The following is a 27747-nucleotide window of genomic DNA, read 5'->3' on the forward strand; positions in this document are numbered from 1 at the left end:
GCCTTGCATGCTCGAGGCCCTGGGTTCTATTCCTCAGAACCACATAAGCAAAAAGAAAAAAGCCAGAAGTGGCGCTATGGCTCAAGTGGTAGCGAGCTAGCCTTGAGCTGAAGAGCTGAGGGACAGCTCCCAAGCCCAGAGTTCAGGCCCCATGACCGGACCAAAAAAAAAAAAGAAAAGAAAAAGAATGAAACAAGAAAAGTCAAGTCTGAAGTGGGGATGTGGCTCAAGTGGTAGAGCACTAGCCTTCAGCAAAAAGGCTCAGGGACAGCGCCCATGCCCTGAGTTCAAGCCCCAGGACCAGCACACACACACAAAAAATGAATGAAAAAAGTACAATAATACTCCTCTCCTGTTTCTGCTAATGAAGAGAAAAGTAGAACATTTTATTCTTTTTATTGAAATGCTAATATGCTTAAAATTTCATCGATCCTTCCCCCCCCCCCCAACAAGTTACGTGGTTGGTTGTAATTCTGAATGTCCTTGTTTTTGAGGGGGGATGCGGGGGGGGGGGGGTTGGTTAGTCATGAGGCTTAAACTCATGGCCTAGGCACTATCCCTGAGCTTCTCTGTTCAAGGCTAGTGCTTTATACTTTGATCCACAGCAACACTTCTGGATTTCTGGTGGTTAATTAGAGAGAAGAGTCTCACAGACTTTCCTGCCCAAGTTGGCTTTGAACTGTGCTCCTTAGATCTCAGCCTCCTGAGTAGCTAGGACTACAGGTGTGAGTCACTGGTGCCTGGTGTTGAATGTCCTTTTTTAATAGAAAAAGCAAATGTACCACCACAGTTATGTGGGTCTTCTGACTGTAAGCAGCACTGCAGAGGCCATAGCCCGGGAAAGTTCTTTGCTGAAGTCTCTCTGATGTCAGGTTACAGCACACCAGCTGCCCCAGGCCCCCAGTCTGGTCCCAGCCAAAGCCTGAGCGAGCCTGCTTTGCCACCAGAAGGGACAGAGAGAAGAAAACCTGTGTGGCTTCTCCTTTCCTGTCCCAGTGATGATTTTGTGTCATTTTCCCTGTATAGCTATGATCCTGGCCGGAAAAGCCTACTACGATGGAGTAGCCAAGATTGGGGACATGGCCACCGGGTCCCCTGTGTCGACTGAACTGGGTGAGCCGACCTTCCTCCATTCGCTTAACTTGCTGTCTTGGGTCCTCTGGTAGCAATAGGCCAAGGGAGCTGGCCAGGCACTGAATGTCTACAGCCAGTGGTAATGTGAGGTGGTGGGAGATCCAAGGGGAGAGAAGGGCCCCCAGTACCCCAACAGCTTGGCCTGTACCTCTGATCTCCAGACTCCAGTGCCCGGAGCTCTGACCTATATTAGAGCCAGGAGCCAGGAGCCAGGCCTCTGACCTGGCTGGCCAGTGAGTTTCCTGTGACTCAGCCCACAGAAGGCCTCCTGGCCATGCCATCCCTGGCTGGGCCTCTTGCTTCCACAGTGGCTTCCCGTGGTGATTTTTCCAGTTCTGCCGCTATGAATCGGCCTCCTGTGCAGACATTGGACAGCCACACCCTGGGCAACTCAGCCACAGAGGGAAGCCAGCTTTCTGTTTACAGAGCTGCCTGGCCAGGCGGCCCCTGTGGGGATGAAGGTCCACCTTGCTATCACCTCATGTTTAGCTCAGTGTACTTTATCATTGTCATTCAAAATGTTCAGAAAGCGAGAGTCAAAAGTAGTAAGGACTGCAAGTGCATCGGTCTCCAGTGAAGACAGAGGAAGGGCAGCTGAGGAGTGGGGCTCAAGCACTAGGGTGCCTAACTTGAAAGTGTGAGGTCGTAAGTTCAAACCCCAGTACCACTGGGGTGGGGGGAAAGGAAAGGGGTCTTGGTACCCTACCTCATGCCTGTAATCCCCATTTGCCCCTCCATTTCAACCAATGTGGTGGGGCATATCTGTCATCCCAGCTACCCTGCAGGCATAGGTAGGAGGATGGAGGTCCAGGCCAGCCTTGGGCCAAAGCATGAGACCCTACCTGAAAAATAAGTAAATCTGAAAGAGGCTTGGGGGTGTGGTTCAAGAGGTAGAGGATCTGTCTAGCAAATGTGGGGCCCTGGATTCAAATTCCAGTACTGCTGAAAAAGAAACAAGAGGCCTGAGATAGCCCAGGACAGCAGGGCATCATAGAGGTGATCCAGACCATACTCACTGCCCCCACAGAGCCCCGGAAACCTCCCCAACCCTCATGCAAGGCAGAGGCTGGATGACAGGGACAGGGCAGGGGCAGGCTGCTAGCTTCGAGTTCTCCTGATTTCTCCCGAGGAGCTCATAAAAAGGTAGCCGAGGTAAATGACAGGTCAGATGGGAGCCAGGTTATAAGGATGCCAACCCTGTAGAACTGACTAGAAGGTTTTGGGGTGCCTCCCAGGCCGTGCGCTACCAGTCCTGCTGCTTGATCTCTGTGGCTGCTCTGTAACAGCTCCGTCCTAAGCCTGATCGATTTCACAATGAGGAAGCAAGGCTGAGGCCAGTGGGGGGATTGCTGGATGATTTCAGGGTTCCCAAAATAGGACCTAATGGGAAAGCCACCTCCCATCAGTGCCTGGCACCTGGGGTGGGGGTGCGTGGGCCTTCCTGACTCACCACCATTCAGTTTGCCTGCTTAATGTTTTATGGGTCTTGCCACTGTTTAAATGACACTTTTCCACACCCTGCTTTATTCAGCTGTGAGGTCGTTGGTTTATAACATTGAATCAACTGTTTCCACAGCAACAGGCTTGGTATAAACACACCTTGAAACCCCAGTTCAGTCAGGAAAATGCGGCACGGTGAAGGCCCTGGCACGGTGAAGGCCCTGCCCCAGGAAGGGAAGTTCCTTGCTTCACGTTGTCTTGCTAATATTCAATTCTCTGAGAAAGTGCAGCCTCACCAAGAATTGCCTCTGGGCATCTAAGAGTGACTCCTTTTGACTTGTAAAGTTTTCCTTTTGTTGTTAACATTTAAAAATGCTCTATTTATTTAAATTCTCTGTATGGAAGGGAAGTCAGAATTTCATATATGTGTGTGTGTGTGTGTGTGTATGTGTGTGTATGTATGTATATATGTATAAACACATAATAAAGCTTGGTGGTTGGGGTGGTGCATGCCTGTCTTGAAGCAGCAGACTGCTTTCTACAATAAATCGGAAGGAGCAAGTTTCCTTTTAGGTTATTCATCACCCAGGACCCTGTTTTTCTCTCTTCCCATCTTCATGCCCGTTTTCTCATGCTACCAGAAAGGTTGCTGCTGTAGCTATCACATCTGTTATCCCCTTGTCTGCCAAAGTAGGAAGTGGAATTTCTTCTCAGATGTTCCCATTTTTGTTTTTTGTCAGTCAGGGCTTGAACTCAGGGCGTGGGCATTGTCCTGAGCTTTTTTGCTCAAAGCTAGCACTCTACCACTGTGAGTCACGGCACTACTTCTGGTTTTCTGGTGATTAAGTGGAGAAAAGAGTCTCACGGACTTTCTTTTTTTGTTTGGGGGGGGGTGGGGGGTCCGGTCGTGGGGCCTGAACTCTGGGCCTGGGCGCTGTCCTTCAGCTCAAGGCTAGCACTCTACCACTTGAGCCACAGCGCCACTTCCGGCTTTTTTCTTTCTGCTTATGTGGAATCGAACCCAGGGCCTCAGGCATGCAAGGCAAGTGCTCTACCACTGAGCCACCTTCCCAGCCCCTCTCACGGACTTTCTGGGCTGGCTTTGAACAGAGATCCTCAGATCTCAGCCTCCTGAGTAGCTGGATTACAGGCGTGAGCCACCAGTGCTATAGAGAGAAAAACTATGCCCTGAAGCCCAACACATAGTCCCTTAGACCCATCCCATGATGGGATTTCAGTGACACACCCATGCCCAGCTGCCAGAAAGGCAGGCATCCTGGGCATGGTAGCCAAGGAATGCAGGGTAGGGGGAGGACAGCTGCTGGGGAATGCCTGGTGATGCAGCCTGGTCAGGCATTACAGCCTTTCCATGAAGGGGCAGCTAATGCACTGGTAATCTCCGAGTACTGCTATGTCTTGCTATCAGTGGAGGTGACAAATCTCCCCCTCCCCCATGGGCTTGGGCCATAGGCATGTCCGTTACACTCTGCCACCTGTTTCCTTCAGCCTTTGCTCATGCTCCAGAAGACCACTGCTGCCCTTCCTGGCTGTTCCTGTGTGCTTCAGGGTCCAAGTTCAAAGGAACGTGTCACTACCTATTTGTTTTCCCACGTCTTTGGGTATCTCTCATGCGCGTGTGCGTGCGTGCGTGTGTGCGTGCATGCGTGTGTGCGTGCGTGCGTGCGTGCGTGCGTGCGTGCGTGCGTGCGTGCGTGCGTGCGTGTGTGTGTGTGTGTGTGTGTGTGTGTGTATACTGGTACTGGGGCTTGGGCTCTGGGTCTCCTCCTGGCCTAGCAGGCTTGTCTACCACTTGAGACATACCTCCAGCTCTGATTTCTGGTAGTTATTTGGAGATGGAGTCTAGAGGACTTATCTAGGCAGAAAACAAAGCAACAAAATCAGATATAGTGGAGAGGACAGAAGTGGCTCAGGGGGTTGGCCCAGACCTTAATCCTCCTACCTATGCTTCCTATGCAGCTTGGATAACAGGATTGTACCACCACATACAGCTTGCTTGTTGAGATAGATCTCACTAATTTTCTGCTCTGGCTGCCCTCAAACTGCCATCCTCCCCAGTCTTCACCTCTCAGGTAGCTGAGATTATAGGCAGAACTACCATGCCTGACCTTAAATGAAGTTTTGTTTATTTTGTTTTGTTTTGTGCCAGGGCTTGAACTTCAGGCCTTAGGCCTTAAGCTCTCACTCAGCTTTCTTGGTAACAGCTGGCAGTCTACAGCTTGAGCCACACTTCCAGTTCTGCCATTTTGCTGGTCAATTGGAATTGGAATCTCACAGGCTTTTCTACGCAGGCTGGCTTTGAACCATGGCCCTCCAAAACTCAGCCTCTTGAGCAGCTGGGATTGCGGGCATGGACCTCCTGTACTTAGAAGTTTTGTGGAACATGGCACACTCATTTGTTCATGGATTCTGTGTGGCTGTTTCCAGTGGCAGAGTTGCCTAAAGCTTTTACCATATGACCTCCCTTATCATGCTTTTACCCAGACAGGACAAAACCTTAATATCAGCTGGGCATGGTGCCACACACCTGTAGTCTCAGCACTTGAGAGACTGAGGCAGGAGGAGTTTTAGGTCAGCCTCACTACTTAATAAGCTCTAAGCCCCTGGCTTAACAGGTTTTAGCCACACAACACTGACAACCATGTGTCTAAGAAGCGCAGAGCCTTCACCACTTCCCCTGGTGGGAAGAGCACCGCAAACACAAACTCACACTCTGGCACATTAGTTGTTTTAATCCACAGGATTGGCACATTAGGTATTTCAACTGGTGAAATACAAGTTTTTGTTTTTGTTTTATTTTTGTTTTCGCCAGTCCTGGGGCTAGACCTCAGGGCCTGGGCACTTTTTGCTTCTTTTGCTCAAGGCTAGCACTCTACCACTTGAGCCACAGCACCACTTCTGGCTTTTTCTGTGTATGCTGTACCAAGGAATCGAACCCAGGGCTTCATGCATGCTAGGCAAGCACTCTACCACTAAACCACATTCCTAGCCCTGAAATATAAGTTGTATGGTCAGTTCATACGTCTGCCTCATAAAATTTCACTGAGTGGAGAAGTTCAGGACAGACAGGGAACTTGGAAGAAACTTCCATTTTGACCTTACATCCAGTAATGTTTATTCTAAAAACTGAGAATATATTTTAAGAGGTTGGAAGGAAAAACAGAAATGGTCAGGGAAAAATGTTTTTGGCAAAATATTTGAAAAAGCCTTTGAGTTACTGTGTTCTTGAGTAGAAAAAGTAAAAGCTCTTTTCGTTTATTTCTCAAAAAAAAAAAAACCAGCTTTGCTTTGGAGAATTTATAAATTCACTTTGAGCTCCTTTCAGCTTAAATTCAGGTCATTTTTTTTGTTCCAATTTAGTAGGCTGTTGGTATTATTTTTAATGTTTTAATTGTTGGCTGGCTTGATCCATACTTGTTTGGCTTTTTCAGTCATAACTGGTGCTCTATTACTTGAGCCACACTTCTAGCCCAGCTTCTTGCTGGTTGTTTTAGAGATAGAATCTTGCAGAATTTTCTTCCTGGGTTGGTTTTAAACTGTGATCCTCTGGATCTCAGCCTTCTGAAAAGCTATGATTACAGATGTGAGCCACAGGTGCCCATTTGACAGCCTCTTAAATTGAACACAAGCCATAGTTTAACTCCTCACTATCTTGGAACATAGAAAATAATAGGCTTTTTCTATTATTGATAGGATGCTTATAGATTGTTCAATTTAAAAATTAATTCTCTCCAGTTTTGTCTCCTTGATATTCAAAATCCAACTTGATAGCGTTTGGTCTTAAAAATAAGAGTAAAGCCAGGCACGGTGGTACATGCCTGTAATCTCACCACTGGGGAGGCTGAGGCAGCAGGATCAAAAGTTTGAGACCAGCCTGGGCTATATATGACTTGTGTCAAGAAAAAGATAAAGTTAAAAAACAAAAGGCTGAGCATAGTAGCTCAAGCCTGTAATCCTAGAGACTTGGGAGGTGGAGATGAAAACAAGGTTTAAGGCAAGCCCAAGCAAAAAAAGCTAATGAGACTTAACCAACAGCTGGTACTGTGGTTCTCGCCTGTCATCCCAGCAACAAAGGGAAGCACAAGTCAGAAGATTGAAGTCTCTGTGGGCCTGAGCATGAAGTTAAGAACTTACATAAAAAATGGCTAATGCTGGGCTGGGAACGTGGTTCAGTGGTAGAGTGCTTGCCTAGCATAGCATGCATGAAGCCCTGGGTTCTGTTCCTCAGTACTACATACTCAGAAAAAGCTGAAAGTGGTGCTGTGGCTCAAGTAGTAGAGTACTAGCCTTGAGCAAAAGAAGCTCAGGGACAGAGCCCAGGCTCTGAGTTCAAGCCCTGCAACTGGCACAAAAAAAAAAAACAAAAAACTGAAATGCTTTTAATGAAAATGTCCAACTTAACAAACAAAACCAAATTACTGCCAGGCACCAGTGGCTACTTAGGAGGCTGAGATCTGATGATCATGATTTGAAACCAGCCTGGCAGAAAAGTCCATAAGACTCATCTCCAATTAATCTCAGAATAACCAGGAAGTGGCGCTGTGGCTCTAGTGATAGAGCACTAGCCTTGAGCAAAAAGGAGTCCAGAGACATCACTCAGGTCCAGAGTTCAAGCTCCAGGACTGTCAAGGGGGAGAGAGGATTACAAGCACATTTCTGCCAGTTGCCAGTGGCTCACAAGGTGCTAGCTACTCAGGAGTCTGAGATCTGAGTATTGTGGTTTGAAGCCAAGTTGGGCAGGAAAGTCTGGGATTCTCATCTCCAATTAACCATCAAAAAAGCGGGAAGTAGAGCCGTAGTTCAAGTGACAGCACCCAGGTTCTGATTTCAAGCCCCAGTACTGGCACAGACACACATAAACCCCTTTCCAAGGTCTAATAAGTGAAAGAATTTGCACCAGAGCCAGCAAGGGTAGTTTAGAGCTAAGGAAGTTGTTAGTGACCAAAATTAACTGGTATCTTAGCTACAAGTTAGGCTCACTATTAACCTTCCTCCCCAGTGTGGTGGTACCCTCCTGTCATCCCAGCTACCCAGGAAGCATAAATATGAGGATCGTGATCCAGGATTGCTTGGGTATAAACATGAAACCCTATTTGAAAAATAAAAGTAAAAAGGATTAGGGGGCATGGCTCAAGTGGTAGGGTACTTTCTTAGCAAGCATGAGTCCCTGAGTTCAAAATGCATTACTGTCTAAAAAAGAAAAAAGAGACCGTAGTTTTTACCTAGGAGCATTTCTAGCATAGCCATTCATTCCAAGGTTTTTGTGGTGATTTCAGTTGGAACCTGTTTTTCCTGGAGTCACCCATGTGATAAATGACTTCCTCCTGTCAATTTAAGCGTCTCTGTCTCCTTTAGAGCGGGAAAGACTATCTTATTACTGTAGGCTTACAGTAAATTAGAGGTCTCTATTTTATGTATACCATGCACATGTGTTTTGTAGTTGGTACACAGGTGGAAGGTATTGAGGTATTCTGTACCGTCAATGCTGTTCTTCACTAGGTTATAGAAAGCTGTGCCCTGGGCTTTGATGCAGGGATGCGTGCTGCATCCTTGGCTGTGTCCAGCCAAGGCCGAGTGCAGCAAGCTTACCATCAGACCCGGCTTAGTCACCTTAGCGAGGAGGTCAGCCCAGATGTGAACCCGAACACCACTGACCACTGGTCATTGCATGCATGTGAACAGAATATGACCCGTCTGGCACAGTTTTCTTTTCTTTTCTTTTTTTTTTCCTTTTCTTTTTCTTGTCTTTCTTTTTGTCAGTCATGGAGCTTGAACTCTGCGCCTGGGCGCTGTCCCTCAGCTCTTCAGCTCAAGGCTAGCACTCTACCACTTGAGCCACAGCACCACTTCCGGTTTTCTGCTGGTTTATTGGAGATAAGAGTCTCACGGACTTTCCTGCCTAGGCTGGCTTTGAACCAAGATTCTCAGATCTCAGCCTCCTGAGTAGCTAGGATTACAGGTGTGAGCCACTAGCACCCAGCTCCAGCACAGTTTTCATCATGAGTCACATTGGAGAATATATAGGTCCCAGCAACTGAAGATGGGGTAGAAAGGGACTACCGGTTCTCATGCTGTCCAGCACAGCCAGGGACAGCTGGGGGAGGGGAGGGTGTCTCTGTCTCAGCCACTGCAATCTTTGGCCACAGGAGCTCCTTCCACTCCCTTATAATGGGCGTTGATTTCCTCCTATGTTCACCACAAAACCAGGTGTGAAGTTCTAGCTCAGAAGGAAAAACACTAAATGATAGCACCAATAGATGGGGGAAGGGCAGGTGGCCCTGGTCCTTTGCCCAGAAAGTAGCACAGGAACACAGACCCATTTTGTTTTTCCAGTTGTGGGACTTGAACTCAGGGCCTGGGTGCTGTCCTTGAGCCTCTTTGTGCTCAAGGCTAACACGCTACCACTTGAGCCACAGTGCCACTTCTGGGTTTTAATTGGAGATAGAAGTCTCATGGGGACTTTCTGCCTGGGCTGGCTTCAAACCATAATCCTTAGATCTCATCCTCCTAAATAACTGCGATTACAGGTGTGAGCCATGGTGCCCAGCTCACAGACCCATTCTAATATATGCAGATATCTCGGTAGCAGGGAAGGCTGCCCACTGTACACATGTTTCCCAGCATGCAGTGCTGGGATGCTGCCTTCTGATTCCAGGTGACTTACAATCAAGAAAGGCAAGAATGCCAACAAGCACATGGCAGGATGCAAACCACCACTGGCCAGCAGGGATCCAAGTCTGACCCCACCCACAGAGTGGATGTAACTAAATAGACCATCCATAGCAAGTATTGGCAAAGATACAGAGAAGTTGGAACCTCGTCCTTTGCTGTGTGGATGGAAGATGGGGTAGCCATGTTGGAAGGTAGCCTGCTGGTTCCCAAGTGTGTCTCCTTCCAAACCTGTGCCCCTACCCAATCTTGAACACGGGCATCAGCCAGGCTTCAGTGGCTCATGTCTATAATCCTAGCTATTCAGGAGCCTGAGATCTGAGGATCATGGTTCAAAGCCAATTCAGGCAGGATTAACTACAAAATCATCATCATCATCATCATCATCCAGGTCTGGGAATGTGGCTTAGTGGTAGAGTGCTTGCCTAGCATGCATGAAGCCCTGGGTTTGATTCCCCGGTACCACATATGCAGAAAATGCCAGAAGTGGCACTGTGGCCCAAGGACAGTGCCCAGGCCCTGAGTTCAAGCCCCAGGACTGGTAAAAAAAAAAAAAAAATCCAGAAGTGGAACACCAGCCATGAGTGACAAAGCTAAGAAATAGCATCCAGGCCCTGAGTTTAAGATGAAGGATGAGTTTAGGTGTGTCTGTTGATTGAGAAGTTGGCGTGTGCACTAAGGGATTAGACTATTTCTGGGTCTCTATTTTCTCTGCTTTCTGGAGCCCCTGGCCATCCTCCATTTACAGCATCATTAGCCCAGGCGTAACCCCATAAGAATCATACCAAGAATCATAGAACAGGACTGGCCCAGGGGTGATGGTATGAAGGTTGCAGGGTTTTGAGGTGAAGAAGAGATATCTGGTAGGGTGTGGCATCTCTGATGGGCCCCATGGGGGTGCTAGGGACGCAGCTGTTTCCACTTTCCTGTGGCTTAAGGATGGTAGCATGGACTGTGGGAGGTGACAGGAGGTGACCTGTCCTTTCCTTCTAAGTCTGTGTCATTTCAAATTGAAATGACAATTACTAGTAAAAACAGAAGGGGCTTGAGTTATCCATAATGTTTTCAGTGTCTGGGTTCAAAGGTGGAGAGACTACGAGGTGAGTAAAGAGACACCTGGACAGGTTCCTTATCAGAGGAGCAGAGGGCAGAGTCCAGCCGGTAGGTGCTTCTGTATTTATGAGGATAGAATTGGTGACAGAATTGTCTCTATGTCACAGGCTCTCACCTGAGGCCCAGGCAGGCCTTGACCTTCCCACCTTCCTCAGCTTCCCCAGGACCGAGAGCCCAGGCATGGGCCATGCCCCGCACTTGCTTCTTTTTAATATCTCAGATTAAATGTTTTAATTTTATCTCTTATTCTCTACTCAATCCTGTGTAACTTCCCACTTACAGGAGCAGATTATAACTTACGAGTCCTTTGGGAACTTGAAAACAGCACTTTGATTTTTTATATAATCAGAATTAAAGCATACATTTTAAAAACTTACACTTTAGCAGTAAAAATGAACCTAATAACCGTCAAACTCTTTATCATCTTAAAGTGCTTTCCTTTACGTAATTTAAACCTGTAGCTGTAAATTATTCTGCGCATTGCTTTTTGTAGATGCAACATGCCATACATATTTACTTGAATTGATCATCTGTTTCGTTGTCTTTTTTTTTTTTTTTTTTTTCAATGCCAGGGCTTAAACTCAAGACTTTAAACTCAGGACCTTGAGCTCTTGTTCAGCTTTCTTGCTAATGGCTAACAGACTACCACTTAAGTTATACCTCCAGGCCAGCTATTTGCTAGTTAATTAGATATGGAGTCTTCTCTGCCCAGTCTTGCTTTAAACCATGATTCCCAGTTCTCAGCCTCCTGAGAAGCTGACATTTATAGGCATGAGCCATGATGCTCAGCTTGTTATTGTTTATTGCTGTGTAGGATTCACCGTAGGTTTTCTTCTTTTGGCAAGGAAGATGATGAGTGTTGTAGTGCTGGGGGCAGTGGGAGTTTGGAGCTTATCTTTCTTGTCTCTTGTTCCTTCTTGTCCCTTCATTGGTGGCAGGGAGTCATTCTGTGGTATTCTCTTTTTTTTGCCAGTCTTGGGGTTTGAATTTGGGGCTTGGGTGCTATCCCTGGGCTACTTTTGCTACAGGCTAATGTCTACACTTGAGCCACAGCTGGCCTTTTGGTGGTTACAGGAGAGAGGGCTGCCCTGGGTGTATAGCTGTCTACCAGAGCACTAAGTGGCTTGTCTGAGACCAGGATCATGACCCCCTGTTCTGTTTCTCTGTTGTTAATTCTTGTCTTTCTTTCAATAAGAACTGAGAACTTTAAACAAAATGACAACATAGGAAGTTCCTTGGCAAAAATGGTTCACTTGAGATTTGAAGGTAGCAGAGCCCACAGTGCTGTCTTCACTTGCCTGTCGCACCAGGAACGAAAACCTCATCTTTGTGTGTTAAGTTCCTGTTCTGATGATTTTAAAGAAATGGGAGACTTTAAGATGTAGCACTTTTTTTTTAGGCCCTGAATGGAAATTCCTCCAGTTAATGAGCGTCCTGAGCATGGCGGTGGGCGGTGGGGAGCTAGTGGCCGCTCGGCTGCGTGCATTATTGATGCCGCACCTGCTTCAGGCCTGTGAGTCCCACAACGGTTGTATTTTAGCTGCAGTCTACTAATCAGGGAAGAAGGAAGATGAATAATTCATGTTAATCTACCTCACTGGATGAAATAACCTGTAGAAAATGCTTCCTCTTTTAATGTTGCATTTTGCATTTAGATATAAAGAACACAATTGCTTGTGGCCCACCTCTGGAAGCTCAAAAGTTGATAAATTATTTATGTGACATATCGTTGACTCCCCTGAGTCAATGAACATTATTCTTTCAGTTAAACTAAGAATAGTGCATGAAAATCCAACTTGGGAAGTAGTTTTTGTTTGTGTTTGTGTTTTTTAAATTGCAAATCCTGTGCTTTGTGCTTGACTTGACAGTTCCAGCAGGCAGGCAAGCTAGCTGGTTTAATTGCTAATCAAAGTCAAGTGGGAAATAAACATTCAATTTGCTTTCAGAATCAGTTTATCCACTTTAATGACAAAATTGTCACCTAAGCCCTTCTCCAAATAGTGAAAACTGTCATTGACAGCCAAGCCTGTGACTGGCGGGGCTCCTCTCAGGCCCTGTTTTTCTGAGGCTTTTGCTCCCCATCCCTTGGAAAATAAGCAGAAAGTTCTCTAATGATAGTTCTCAGTGAAGTTTGAATAGCCCTGCAGGATTAATAGTGCTGTTTGTAAGTTTAGAATTAATTTGGTATTCTGGTTGGTGTGTATTTGGGGTGGGAGATAATTTAGTTTCCATTTATTCCTCCTTCAAACTTTGTGACTAAGTCACTTCTTTTTCTTTTATATTTGTTTATTATATTTTTATGTGTTTATTTGCCAGTTCTGGGGCTTGAACTCAGGGCTTGTTACTGTCCTTGAGCTTCTTTTGCTCAAAGCTAACACTCTACCACTTGAGGCCACAGCACCACTTCTGGCTTTTTCCATTTCTGAGGTAATAAGGAATTGAACCCAGGGCTTCATTCATGCTAGGCAAGCACTCTACCACTAAGCCACATTCCCAGCCCTATTATGTTTTTATTATCCTTAAGTCCTTGTACAAAGTAGTTTGTCACCAGTCAACAAATCAATTTATAAGTACAATGCTTTTTTTTTTTTTTTTTTGCCAGTCCAGGGGGCTTGAACTCGGGGCCTGGGTGCTGTTCCTGAACTTTTGTGCTCAAGGCTAGCATTCTATCACTTGAGTCACAGCTCTGCTCCATTTCTGGCTTTTTGATAGTTAATTGGAGATGAGTCTCATGGACCTTTCCTGCCCAGGCTGGCTTCAAATGGAGAGCCTCAGATCTCAGCTTCCTAAATAGCTAGGATTACAAAGGAGACCCACCAGCGCCTGGATCCATCATGCTTTTGTAACATTTTTTTGTTTTGTTTTGTTTTTATCCTAGTACTAGGGCCTTGTGCTCTCCCTTAGCTTTTTCTGCTCAAGGTTGAATGAAGCCATGCCACCATTTCTTGCTTTTTGCTGGTTAGTTGAAGATAAGAGTCTCAGATTTGTCTTCCTGGGCTGGCTTTGAACTGTGATCCTCAGATCTCAGCCTGTACTCTCTGCCAGTCCCTTTACCTGTCTTACCTGTTTTTCACTAAGAATATAATGTTCCAAGCCCAGTGCCAGTGGCTCACACCTGTAATCTTAGCTACTCAGGAGGCTGAAATCTGAGGATCATGGTTTAAAGCTAGCCTGTAAGACTCTTTTCTCTCCAATTAACCACCAGAAAACTAGAAATGGAGCTGTGGCTCAAGTGGTAGAGCACTAGCCTTGAGCTGAAGAGTTCAGGATCAGCACCCAGGCCCAGAGTTCAAGCCCCACCACTGACAAAAAAAAAAAAAAGAATATAATGTTCCACTTTCTCCTCTTTCACAATTTTTTTATATTATTCTGATTTTTTTTAGTGATTGCCCTGGGGTTTATCATACACATTTACAAGTGATATAGTCACGTTCGGGTATGGTACTTGGGGTGAGCTCCATCCCCACAGTGGAAATGCATTGAAGTCACCCCACTTATGAACCCCCTAGCTCAACGACAGGGGACACAGGTTTGGAATGTATGTCTCAAGTGTCACCTTGTTGTCACCTGACCACTGGGGCCCGGTGCCTGCCACTGCCCCACATCACAAGGAAGTGGGCCACTTGTCCCTTAGCTCAGAAGTGAGAGTTCAAAGTCCAGTTTCTGGTGAATGCCTCTTTCACACCACTGAATGACTAGAGTCAAGGAGCATGGGCACAGATAACAGGGCTCCCGTGCCTCCTGCCACCTCTTCATAGTTCTGTTTCCCAGAAGCTACGGCCATGCAATCCATTGAGATATTATTTTCTAGTCATCTATTGTATCACTTGAGAATAATTTTTACAAAACCAGTGCAGTGGTGCACACCTGTAAGCCCAGCACCCAAGAGTCTGAGACAAGTTCAAAACCAGGCTGAGCTACACAGCCAGACTGGTGGCTCATGCCTATCATGCTAGGATGCTGAGATCTGAGGATCGAGCTTCAAAGCCAGGTCCAGGCGGACAAATTCATGAGACTTTTATCAACAATTAACCAGCCAAAGACAAAACAGGAGGCATGGTTTAAGTGGTAGAGTGCCAACCATGAGCGAAAAAGCCAAGGGAGAGCATGAGGTCACGGTGTAAGCCACAGGCAAGAAAGAAAGGAAGAAAGGAAAGGAAGGAAGGAAGGTAGGCAGGCAGAGAGAAAGAGAGAAAGATTAAAATGACAATTATAAATAAGTTTTATTTGCCTTTTCTTGAACATTCTGTAGAGTCAATTCTCTTTGAGTGATCTTTCTTCATGTACACCCACGTTTCTCACATGTGACCCTGGGACAGTGAGTGTGTGCTCCCCATTCTTGAGAGTGTCCCCATTCTTGAGAGTGTCCCCGGGGTCTTCCCTTTCCATGCATGGCCTGTAAAGAAATTCTAACGAGCCCGCGCCCACAGCTTTGTTCCTCCATGTCTCTCCTCAGCCTTTTCTGGTCTTTGGGGTGCTGTGGTTTCTATGTGATGAGCGGAAGTATCAAGTTTATTATTTCACCTGTCTGTGTTCACTGAGCTTTCTGAATCTGCTCTGTGTGTGTGTGTGTGTGTGTGGAGAGGGAAGGGGGCCTTGAACTCAGGACCTGGACGCTGTCTCTAAGATTTTTCTGCTCAAGGTTAGTACTCTACCACTTGAGCCACAGCTCTGCTTCACTTCCAGCATTTTGGTGGTTCATTAGAGATAAGAATCTCACTGACTTTCCTGCCCCGGTTGACTATGAATTGCAATCCTCAGATCTCAGCCTTCTGAATATCTAGAATTGCAAACATGAGGCATCCGCACCCAGGACTCGAAAATTCTTCTCAGTGTTGTTGTTATCCACTTGCTGCCCTGGGGCCCTGGAGAGGGTTGTGGTGCAAGGCTCCTTTTGTTGAGGTCTGGGGACCCCTGAAAACCAAGCCATTGGGATTGTGAACTCATTCCCCTTCACGCTGACCCCAGAATTCATTCCCCACCTCCCCTAGTTAGCCACTCCTATAGAAAATCTGTTTCTCACATTGCTTAGCTCGGGTGCTTTTGAGATGGGTTCTGGCTGTGTTGCCGAGGCTGGGCTCAAGCAACTCTCCTGCCTCAGCCTCCTGAGTAGCTGGGACTACAGGTTCATACTACAGTGCTGGCTCTTAGCTGGAATTTTGTCCTCTAGCTTGGTTCTGCTGGTGAGTGAGAAAATGACCCTTTCCATGGCAGAGCGGAAGCCAGAAGCCTCCGTGCTTTCCCGTGGAATGGCCCTGATAACACCAGTGCTGTGCAGGAGGAAGGTCATCTATACAGTGCAGTAAAGGCAGGGTGGAGGAAAGCAGGCCTGTTCTGTGAGTGGGCTCTTCTTCCTAAAGGATTTGTGTGATCTTCCGGTGTTAAAAACCAGCGTCTCTTCTAAGCTTATATAAAATTAACTTTATTCTGTGTCTAAATGTGGTGACGAACTCCCAAGTTGGAGAGGAGCAAGGAAGGAAGGAAAGAAAGGGGGAAGGGAGGACAGGGAAGGGGTTTTGGTTTGGGTTTGTGGTTCCAACTCTGCCTTGGCTCTGAGGATGTTTCCCTTTTAGGCCTTTGACTATTGATCACTTCCTAAGAATGAGTTCCCCCGGGTCTTACTCTAAGCAAATATTACTCTTCTCTCCCTCACCTCCATCCACCAAGCCACACATCACCAGAGTGGAATGAAGCCATTCTATTCTACTTAATACTGCAATAAATACTTGATAGAAGAGTAAATCTGTGGGGCTGGGAAGGTGGCTCAGTGGTAGAATGCTTGCCATGAGGCCCTGGGTTTGATTCTCACCACCACATAAGCAGAAAAAGCTGAAAGTGACTCTGTGGCTCAAGTGGCACTAGCCTTGAGCTGAAGAGCTGAGGGACAGCGCGCAAGCCCAGAGTTCAGGCCCCACGAGACACACACACACACAAAAGAATAAATCTGTATCAGAAACACTAAGTAGAGATGGGTAGTTAGGATTGTGAAATCTTTTTTCTTCTTCTTCCCTCCTTTCCTTTCCTTTCCTTTCCCGTTCCCTTTCCCTTTCCCTTTCCCTTTCCCTCCCTCTCTTCCTTCCTTCCTTCCTTCCTTCCTTCCTTGCTTGCTTGCTTGCTTGCTTGCTTCCTTCCTTGCTTCCTTCCTTGCTTGCTTGCTTGCTTGCTTGCTTTATTTTTCAGCTAGGGTCACCCTTTTTGCTCAGGCCAGCCTGGCACCAAGATGTCTCCCACATACCTGGCATTGCACGCTGGTACAACCATGCCTGGCTTGTTTTGTTGAGATGGGATCTCAGCAATTTTTTGGTCTGAGCTGGTAGAACTCCTAATCTCTGTATCTCACGTAGCTGAGATTACAGGCCTAGGCCACTGTTCCCAGCAAGCACTCTCGCAGATCTTGGCATTTGGAACTTTCAAATGCCCGATCTTAGTGATTGGATTTAAGTTGCACATCCTTGGCTGGAATGCTATCCAAGTCAGCTTGTTATCTGCTTAATATCAAATGCAGACACAATGATTATTTACCTCCCTTCCCATACCCATGTTGGTAGTACTGGGGTTTGAACTGAAAGCCTCCTGCTTTCACTTGAATTGCTTGCCCACAAATGGAGCTCTACCACTTGAGCCACACCTCCAGCCTGACTTTCTGCTGGTTAATTGGAGATGGAGTATTGAAGACTTTTCTTTTCCAAGTTGCTTTTGAACTGTGATTCTGTGGACCTCAGCCTTCTGAGTAGCCAAGATTGCAGGCTACTGCTGCGCAGCTCCCCGCGCCCCCCCCCATGTGTAAATTTGTGTGTTGAAGACATTCTATGCTTTCTACCATGCAGAGTTCCTATTGTTCACACATGTATCATCAAGTCCTGTGTGTGGGGGAGAATTCCAGACTGCCTCAATACCTGTTCCACATCAGGATGGGCATTGGGCATTCTAGATCTGGCATCTGTCAATGAGTTTTGCCGCCACCGAGCATTACTCGATGGCTACCCAATGGCGATGTTCCCACACCATGCCAGTCTCTTCACGCACGAAGGCGCTTGATGCTGCACCTGTGGCAAGGGCATCCCTGCCTGGTGCTGCATTTTCTTCCTGGGTCTCTCACTGCTGGATTCCTAGGCTCTCTAGTCATTTGTAACTCATTACTGACCTTCACCATTTTCTACTCGGGCCAGAAACGACCGTGTTGATGCTGACTAGCTGACTAACGTGTGTCAGGTCTCCTCGACATACATTTAATTTTAGCCCGGCTGTAGGATAACCAGGTGCCCTGTGCAAGACTCTCACTTATTTATTTATTGTTGGTCAATGGGGCTTGAACTCTGGGCCTGGGCGCTGTCCCACAGCTCTTCAGCTCAAGGCGAGCACTCTACCACTTGAGCCACAGTGCTACTTCTGGTTTCCTAGTGGTTTTTATTGGAGATAGAGTTTCACGGAGTTTCCTGCCCAGGCTGGCTTTGAACTCCCATCCTCAGATCTCAGCCTCCTGAGTAGCTAGGATGACAGGCGTGAGCCACCTGCGCCTGGCTGTGCGAGGCTTTCGAGTAATGTGCCCGGAGATGCGGGCACCACATGCTGACGTCATCCCTGCAAAAGCGGGCCACACGCTGAGGTCATGCCGTAAGAACACCGCGCTGACGACGTCCGCACACGCACCACATGCTGCGTGCTGATGTCATGCGCACGTGCGCACAGCGCAGGGCGGAGCCTTCGCCGCCGTCACCCGTCTGTTGCTCCTCGGCCCCAGCGCAGGCGCGTTGGCAGGATCCACGTCCTCTGCTCGCCTCTTTGTCTTCCCTCAGCCTCACTTCTGCTATCTGGAGGATTGCTGGAAACTTCCATCCTGTCTCCAGGGACGCCGAGGTCCATTTGCCTGGTCCGTTCTGGGTGGCTTTAGGCCAGCCGCGGGTGGGCTCGCCCTGCGTCATGTGGTCTTTTTGAGGACACTGCGGGTCACACGTGACTTGGTGCTTCTGGGAAATAGTGTGTTCCCGTAGCCGTCCCGGGCGCTGCCTGTCTCCCGCTGCTCGGTTCCGTCTGGGTCAGGTGGCCGGGATGCAGCGCCGTGGTGCGGCGTCTGCCCAGCGCGGGCCCTGAAAAAAGCACACAAAAGGTTCAAACACCAACTGTGTGTTCATGCCAGGTATATTCTTTCGGCTTTGCCACCTGTTTTACCTCCTATATGTGCCTTTTGGCTGGCACAAGCTTGCCCTTGCATGGAATTGGAGAAAGCATGGAATATATGTACTCATAGTTCCTAGATGTTATTAGAGTTAATCCTACTTTTTTTTTTTGCCAGTCCTGGGGCTTGAACTCAGGGCCTGGGCACTGTCCCTGAGCTGCTCTTGCACAAGGCTATAGTACTCTACCACTTGAGCCACAGCACCACTTTCAGCTTTTTTTGTGTATGTGGTACTGAGGAATCGAACCCAGGTCTTCATGCATGCTAGGCAAGCACTCTACCACTGAACCACATTCCCAGCTCTAATACTGCTTTGAGCCAGAGGAGGGTGGGTTTCTATGAATTTTCAGAAGAATTGATAATAGATATCTTTTAGTTACGTTGAGCACATGAATTTGAAATGTATATATTTAACATAAATTCCTTTGGGTTAGATTGTAGCTTAGTGACCCAGAATTTGTCGAGCTTAAATGAGGCCCTGTGTTCCATCCCCAGTCCTAACCAAAAATAATAATAATAAAAAATGCCTTTAATATTCCACTTAAGAATATAATTCATGGGCTGGGAAGATGGCCCAGTGGTAGAGCGCTTGCCTTGCATGCCTGAGGCCCTGGGTTCGATTCCTCAGCACCACATAAGCAAAAAGAAGAAAGCCGGAAGTGGCACTGTGGCTCAAGTGGTAGAGCGCTAGCCTTGAGCTGAAGAGCTGAGGGACAGCGCCCAGGCCCAGAGTTCAGGCCCCAGGACTGGACCCAAAAAAAAAAAAAAATATATATATATATATAATTCATGCCAAGCACTGATGGCTGATGCCTATAATACTAGTCACTCAGGAGATTGAGATCTGAGGATCATGGCTCGAAACCAGCCTGAACAGGGAAATGTGTGAGACCTCCAATTAATGACAAAAAGCCAGAAGTGGCACTGTGGCTCAAGTAATATAGTACCAACCTATGTGAAAAAGCTATGGGATAGCACCCTGGTTCTGAGGTCAAGCCCAATTCTGACCTTTTACTGGTTGGTTGAAGATTTGAGTCTCACAGACTTTACTGCCCTGGCTAGTTTTTTGTGTTTTTTTTTTTGTTTTGTTTTGGGGGGGTCTGGTTGTGGGGCCTGAACTCTGGGCCTGGGTGCTGTCCCTCAGCTCTTCATCTCAAGGCTAGCGCTCTACCACCTGAGCCACAGCGCCACTTCCGGCTTTTTTTCTTTTTTTTACTTATGTGGTGCTGAGGAATTGAACCCAGGGCCTCATGCATGCAAGGCAAGTGCTCTACCACTGAGCCACCTTCCCAGCCCCTGCCCTGGCTAGTTTTGAACTATGATCCTAAGATCTCAGCCTCCTAAGTAGCTAGGATTACAAGAGGTGAGCACTGGCACCCAGCATTAGCCAAATCATTTGTAGATTTGTTTTCTTACGGAGATCTGACTTGCCAAGAATCGAAGAAATACTAACAGTTAAGCGGATTTGGTTTATTTTTTCATCTTCAACAAAGAATTACATATGAGTTTTAAATAGCTATAAAAGAACCCTGAAGAGCTCACTGAGAAATGACTCAACAATATCAAGTAACATTAATCTGATTGTATACTTGAGGTAGAAAGGCTGCTCGTTGTGAAGAAGTCTCAGTTTTCATAGTGAGTTGGGGTGTTTGGGGAGGGTGGGTGGGTCCTGGGGAGGTTCTGCCCCATCCTCTCGTTTGTCCATCTTGTTGTCCTGTCAGTGTTGTGCAGCACACAGGGAATAGATTATGTCACTGGACATCCTGTCTTCAGAGTGGGTTCTTTGTGCCACAATGCTCAGGGTTCTAGTGGCTCTGACTGCCCTTAGATACTGGTGTATCCAGCTTACCACCAGGTGAGCAGGAGAGAAGATGGTAAGGACATGAGCCAGGTGGCAGAGGGCAGAGAACGGGGCTCCTCAGAGCCCAGCTGGCAGGACAGGGACTGGGAGAGACTTGGTGCGCACATGCCCATGACGTCACATGTGCCCTAAAGGTGGCACATGGTAGCATCTGTGCAATGAGTCTTCCCTGTGGGTGTGGCACTGATGACAAATCGCCCCTCATGACTAGCTGGCAGCCAAAAAGGAGCTGGGATTGGAGGATGTGGGTGGCTGGTGGGCGTGGCCTTGTGGCGTATCTGATGGCTTTGTGTGGGAAGGTCTGGGCCGGCAGGCTATGAGCCAGCTGTCTCCGAGTTGTCCTAGAATGCGACGGCTCTTATACAGAAGGGACAGCTGAGGCCAGCTGCTGGCCCGCACTTGTCTCCCTCCCTCACCTACAGCTGTTTGGTTTGCCATAAGAATCCTTTCTCTCTGGCCAGTGAACTATCAGATGACCCAGCAGCACATTCTTTTGTTGGGGTTTTGGTTTTGTTGCCATGCGGGACTGTTGGTTTTCTTTTTTGGTTGGTCATGGGACTTGAACTCTGGGCCTGGGCACTGTCCCTGAGCTCTTCAGTTCAAGGTGAGTGCTCTACCACTTGAGCCACAGCGCAACTTCCAGTTTTCTGGTAGTTAATTGGAGATAAGAGTCTCTGGAGTTTCCTGCCCGGGCTGGCTTTGAACGTGATCCTCAGATCTCAGCCTCCTGAATAGCTAGGATTACAAGTGTGAGCACTGGTGCCGGACTTGGTGCTGGGGTTTTAATCTCAGGGTCTTGTGGTTGCTCTACTGCTTGAGCTACAATCCCAGCTGTTTTTTGCTTTAGCTCTTTTTTTAAAAAATATATTTGCATTTTCTCCTGGGGCTGGCCTCAAACTGTGATCTTCTTCCCTCTTCTCAGCTGTGAACCACCACACCTAGCTTGTTGACTAAGACGGAGGTCTCACTGACTTTCTGCCCTGGCTGACCTCGAACCTCTTAATCTCTGCCTCCTGAATTTGGGCATGAGCTGTCATGCACAGCTGTTACTGTTATTGAAATGTACTTCCCTGTTTAGTAGGCAAGGCTACCACTTTGCAAGAGAGGCAGGTATTGCACAGCAGTGCTCTGGCATTTTCTGGGAATGGCCCCCTTTTGTCCTGGAACCCTCTTTTCGGTCATATGACTCTTGTCCCCCCACCCCTCCCATTTCAGAGAAGTGGCCTCCTCCCAGGGGACCCAAGCCAAAAACCACTGTTCCTGTTGCAGTTTCCCCTGGCATTCATAGTTCCAGAACAATCCATGAACTAAAATGAGAAACATCTTTTTCTCTCATGGCTAGCATATACTCTGATTACTCTGGGGAAATCAGATAAAAATAAATCTCTTGTTCCTAAAGTTGGTGGCTGTGATGGTCGAGGTGATCTTTGGCAAGAGAATTTCAGAATTAAAGCAGCGGGAGGCGGAGCGTGGGGAAGCCAGCCAAGGCGTTATTGATGGTGGCAAAGGTGGTTCCCTGCCCTCTTCCTAGAAGCAGCCATGGGGGCCAAGTAGTGCTAGTGTCCCCCTCCTACCTCCCCCCTCCCCCACACCCTGTCAGACCATGTTCCCTCCTGTTACTTTTCAACTCCTATGTGGTGACCAGGGGTGGCTGTGTGGGAGAGCACCTGCCTCACAGAGCCTGTCCCCAGCGCATGGCGCCTCCTAACGTATCTGTCTCCTTCGCAGGCCACGTCCTCATCGAGATTGCCAGCACCCACAAGAAGCTCAACGAGAGCCTCGAAGAGAACGTACGTGCCCACTGCGCGCCAAGCACAATGGCACCGCGCTTTGCGCTGATCGCGCCAAAAGCCTCCAACCTGGTGGGGATATATATATTTTTTTATTTCATGAACAGTTCCGAAAGTTCCATAAGGAGATCATCCATGAGCTGGAGAAGAAGACGGAGCTGGATGTGAAGTACATGAACGTGCGTGCGGCCTGGTCCGCTCCACGGCCATCCCTCGGTTCAGTCCTAGGGGCGGGAGGGAAGCGGGGGAGGAGGGTTGTGGAACTGAGGGGCCTCTTTCTGCTACCACTTGAGATCTGTATTAAAAACTAGAGGAACCGGTGGGGTGGGGTGGTGCACGCCTGTAATCCCAGCACTCAGGAGGCTGAGGCAGGCGGATTGAGAGTTTGAACCCAGCCAGGACTTCATAGCAAGACCCTGGCTCCAAACCATTTTAAAAAAGAAAAGGCACAAGAACAGAATAGTTTCAGAAATAACTGTGTTCCTAGAAAGCAGTGTTGTCAGCTGATACATGCCTATTAGGACAGCCATTCCCGCCCCCAGCCTGCCCCACTTCCCGTGTCCATTTAGCCGGTTTTGGGGTCTCCGTTCCCCTGGTCTTCCAGCCTTGTCACACAAGTGCTTTCCATCTCCCCTAGAAAGCTTACTTTCCAATGTCCCCCAACACCCCAATATGTGAGTCCTTGGTCCTCATTACTCCAGAGCCATCCCTGCCCCCCGGGCCCTCAGCAGCAGGCCTGTGAGTGCTGGGCGCCCATGCAGAGCAAGCCACGGTCATGGTGGCCGCGTGCGTGGCGGCTACTAGGTGCTGCAGTGAAGGAAAGCCCACACTTGACTCGCAGGCCACGCTCAAACGCTACCAAACAGAACACAAGAGCAAGTTGGATTCCCTGGAGAAGTCCCAGGCCGAGCTGAAGAAGATACGGAGGAAAAGTCAAGGGGGCCGCAATGCCCTAAAATATGAGCACAAAGAAATTGAGGTACTTCCCTCCCCCCACTGCTTTTGACCCCTAGTCATATGATTTAAAGGGTGGCCTGCCCCTTGCTGTCTCCACTCAACATTGTGCTGTTACTGACTTAAAAAGCATTACACCCGGACACTCGTATAGCTCACGCCTGTAATCCTGGCTACTCAGGAAGCTGAGATCTGAGGATCACGGTTTGAAGCCAGCGCAGGCAGGAAACTGTGAAACTCTCCAATAAACTACTTAGAAAAAGCCAAGTGATAGAGTGCTAGCCTTGAGCACTAAGAGGCTCAGGGACAGTACTCAGGCCCTGAGTTCAAGTCCCAGAACTGGCAAAAAAAAAAGTCAGAAGTAGACCTGTGGCTCAAGTGGTAGAGGGCTCACCTTGAACAAAGCTCAGGGCTATTACCCAGGCTCTGAGTTCAAGTCTCAGGAGAGCAGCTCGAGCATGCGTGTACAAATACACACTCAGCATTCTGAGCCCGGTATGGTGGTGCGTGCTTGTGAACCCAGCCCCACTCAGGAGTCTGAGGCAGGAGGGTCTCAAGTTTGAGGCAGTATTCCATGAGACATTGTCATGAGTGAATGAATGAATGCATTCTGGCCTCATAAGAGCTGCATGCTCGGGGCTGGGAAGGTAGCTCAGTGGCAGAGCACTTGTCTTGCATACCTGAGGCCCTGGGTTCGATTCCTCAGCACCACATAAGCAAAAAGGAAAAAGCCGGAAGTGGCGCTGTGGCTCAAGTGATAGAGCGCTAGCCTTGAGCTGAAGAGCTGAGGGACAGCGCCCAGGCCCAGAGTTCAGGCTCCATGACCGGACAAAAAAAAAAGAAAAAAAAAAAAGAGAGCTGCATGCTGCAAGGTTTTCCCTGGAGCAAGAAGAAGGGACTCTGTGATCAGCATTGGAAGGGTCAGCCTAGGTTACGCCCTGTGACTGGCATGTAGACCCAGGGTTTGAACCTTCACCTTGCCAAGTTCACAGAGCTTTGCGGTACAATCCACGCCACTTGCAGGCCGGCACGTAGGGTCTTATAAGGAGGGCTGCATGCGCAGGTCAGGTGACAGCTCTGCTCTGCCTCCATTATTAAAATAAAACAGCATAAAGATGGCAGAAGATGAGCATGGGGCTGGGCAGGGACAGGATGCACCCTGTTACTGCCACACCTCCGCTTTCTCTCCTAGTATGTGGAGACAGTCACCTCCCGCCAGAGCGACATCCAGAAGTTCATCGCTGATGGCTGCAGAGAGGCCCTGCTGGAGGAGAAGCGGCGCTTCTGCTTCCTGGTGGATAAGCACTGTAGCTTCACGGACCACATCCACCACTATCATGTGAAGGTGGGCGCAGGCTCGGGCCTCCTGCTCCAGCCAGGCCATTCCAGAGGGAGCTTTTACCCCAGTACAGAGCCCATAGACCTCCTGGGAAATGGACAGGTGCCTGCTTGTAGTGTGGGATGTAGAACTGCATCCATTTTGAAAATCCTCTTGTAAAACAAATGCTCAGGCTGGGCACTAGTGGCTCAGGCCTGTCATCTTAGCTACTCAGGAGGCTGAGATCTGAGGATTGTGGCCAGCGTGGGCAGAAAAGTCCACTCTTCCTCTCTGAGTCATCTATCTTATGTATCTACAATGCATCTACAGAATTGATGTCCTTCCTAGGGCCAGCTCGAGTGGTCCAAGCCACTGTCCTGCTACTGCTGTGGAGCAGGTCACCAGCAGCCCTGCCCCTTCTCAGGCGTCAGGACACTGTGTTCCAGGAGTCCTTCCTGTCCCTGCTGCAGAGGGCTGACAGGAGGAGGTCCCTCTGACACGTCAGCGATGGGGATGCCAGAGACTAATGCACTTCTTTTAAATGATGAATTCTCTTATGCCTGTGCAGCTGTCCAAAACCAGCACTAGTTCAGGTCAGGTACTCTCCATGGCTCACGGAGAAGTGATCTAGAGTGTTCTGCATCATCCGAGAAGCTTGACCACAGCTTCTTCTTTCAGGGCCTTGCATATCTGCACACATTTGTTGTATACTCTGCAAAGGTTCTGTTGGCTACCTAATATGAATAAGCACCATGTGTAACATTACACTTTGTTTCCATGGTGAGGGCCTTGCACAGCCTTGAGGCTCTCTTCTCCAAGGCAGCACCCCACTATGTCAGAAGGCACCTGGAGTGCTTTCAGAGAGTGCTGGCTATTGGCCACGGCATTCTTAGACTTGACCTTGAGTCCCAGTAATCATTTATCCCCTCCCTCTTGGCAGCCAAAGCCCCGAGCTCCTACAGGCCCAGCGCTGGTCCAGATGTGGGGGGAGGGGGGGTGGCTGTGCTCTCCCCGATATGTGTCCTGCTGATGCAGATCTGATCAGAACAGCAAAGTTGCCATGCATGAAGCTTCCAGAAAGTTCCAGCTTCTCCTTCCCAGACAGACTGCTGACCTGGGAGGGTAAGGGAAGGCACCTGGATCTCCAGGCTCTGCCCACTTATGTCTTGAGCTGCAGCCCAGCTGTTCTGCAAAGGCCTGAAGGTCCCGCAGTGTGTCCTCATGCTCACCTGGAGCATGGCCTCGGAACCCACTTCCCAGAGTGTCGTTGGGCCTAACCACGCATGCATGCACGCACGCACATACACAGACACGCGAGCCTGCCAGTTTCCCTGAGATCAAAGATTCCGCCCCTGACCTTTCTTATTTGGCTTTTGAATTTTTTATTTTTTTTTTATTTTTTGGTGGTAGGGAGTAGAGAGTTACTGGGGTTTTTGTTGTTGTTGTTTTGTCTTCTTCTGTGCTCTGAGGGTGAGCTGTGTCTCCACTGACTCATGTTTCTTTTGGTTTGTTTGTTTGTTTTTCTCCTTGTTTCACTGTTGACACAGTGCTTCACTATGTAGGCCAGGCAGGCCACAACTTGGGATCCTTCTGCCTCAGCCTCCCAAGTGTTGGCACCACCACACCCTGCCTGAACATATCCTTAATCACTATGACCCCTGATCTCAGTATTCCACTCCGTGGATCAAATTCAGCCCCTTCCCTTCTGAAACAAGCAGTAATGCACCGTCCATGCAATCTGTCACCAGGCGCCTTTGCCATTGGTTTTGCTTCTTTTGGATTTATAGTCTGCAGAATTACTGAGTTCCAAACTGCCCAGGTGGCATGAAACCTGCTGTGATGCCACCAAAGTGCCAGAGAAAATCATGAACATGATCGAAGAGATAAGGACCCCGATCTCCACCCCCACATCCATGACGCCCCAGCCGTCGCCCATGATCGAGAGAAGCAACGTGGTAGGTGCCCCTTCCCTCTCCTCAGTTGCACGGTGCCCTGGTTGTGTGTTGGGGCCAGATGGGCTCTGAGCAGAGGCAGAGGGCTGCCCCCATTGGTGGAGACCACAGGCCTCGTTCTTACTTCCAAGCCCACCACTTCCCATGGCCACCCCCCTTGTCTTCAGAGCTGAAGCAAGCCACGCACATGAGTTTTCCAGCAATGACAGAGGTGTTGTCTGGAGGCGGGACTCTACAGTAGAGCGCCAGCCGTGAGCTGGGCTTTATAGCTTTATTTTCACAAATGTACAGGGAAAGCTGGAGCTGGCTGGCAGTTTGGGTACCTGAGTCCATCCTGCCTGTCTACCTAAGGGCACTGGAATGATGGGAACAGCTTTAAAACCCAGCTGCCTGCCCATGGGGTCTGCTGCAGGCCCAAAGCTAAGCAGGACAAGGTGCAGAGCCGGCAGGTGTGGAGTGGGAGGACATGTGTCTCCCCCCATCTTCCTGTGCCAAGCGACAGGCAGCAGCCCCCCCCCCTGCCCCCCCATCCCCGGCCAGAATAGCCTGGCATGATGCCCTAGAGTGCATCCAGGACCATCCCGCACTGCCAGGGCCAGCCTTCCGCACACACACGGGCACAAAGGCCCACATGGCCTGGGCTGGAGGCAACAGTGAAAAGTGGATTCTCTGTAGGTGGGGTGATGGGCTATGGGATTTGCCTCGGGGTTTGAAGAGGCAGTGGGGAGGGGGAGGGGGATATTGGAAGGCCTATGAATTACTTGGTGCCCAAGCAGATGGGGGGATTTCTATGCCACTCCATCCTGCTTCCATACATGGGGAAGATGGGGAAGATATAGGGGTTTGAGCTCAAGGCCTTGTACTTGTTCAGCAAGTACTTTACCACATGAGCCACACCTCTTCCCCCCCCCCCCCACACACAATTTTTTTTACATGGGATTATCCTTTTCACCCCTCCCTCCAAAACAGCAGTAGTGGTCCATGAGTCATTAGTAAAAAGGGACTCAGAACTAGGCGAAAGGACTGTCCCAACACTGCCATAAGAAAAGGGGTTCAAGCCAGGCACTGGTGGCTCACGCCTGTAATCCTAGCTACTCAGGAGGCTGAGATCTGAGAATTGTGGTTCAAAGCCAGCCCAGGCAGGAACATCCATGAGACTTTTTTTTTTGTCGGTTGTGGAGCTTGAACTCTGGGCCTGGGCACTGTCCCTCAGCTCTTCAGCTCAAGGCAAGCGCTCTACCAGTAGAGCCACAGCGCCACCTCTGGCTTTTTCTGTTTATGTGGTGCTGAGGAATTGAACCCAGAGCCTCATGTATGCAAGG

At 48.6% G+C, this 27747-nt stretch overlaps 1 protein-coding gene across 4 annotated transcripts in view; it reads left to right on the forward strand.

Moving 5' to 3' along the window:
• The window catches only part of Baiap2l1 (BAR/IMD domain containing adaptor protein 2 like 1), a 75852-nt gene that overhangs the window by 32752 nt on the left and 15353 nt on the right, over positions 1 to 27747 (forward strand). For all 4 annotated transcript variants that reach the window (XM_042686902.1, XM_042686901.1, XM_042686903.1 and 1 more), the window contains exons 3-8: positions 1027 to 1113; positions 22140 to 22201; positions 22309 to 22380; positions 23043 to 23180; positions 24348 to 24500; positions 26261 to 26428. In XM_042686902.1, coding sequence (XP_042542836.1) covers positions 1027 to 1113; positions 22140 to 22201; positions 22309 to 22380; positions 23043 to 23180; positions 24348 to 24500; positions 26261 to 26428 — 680 coding nt within the window. The remainder of the gene's footprint in view (positions 1 to 1026; positions 1114 to 22139; positions 22202 to 22308; positions 22381 to 23042; positions 23181 to 24347; positions 24501 to 26260; positions 26429 to 27747) is intronic.

Source organism: Dipodomys spectabilis, unplaced genomic scaffold, assembly GCF_019054845.1.
Source record: "Dipodomys spectabilis isolate Male_0828 unplaced genomic scaffold, ASM1905484v1 ptg000098l, whole genome shotgun sequence".
In the NCBI taxonomy this organism is placed as follows: Eukaryota; Metazoa; Chordata; class Mammalia; order Rodentia; family Heteromyidae; genus Dipodomys; species Dipodomys spectabilis.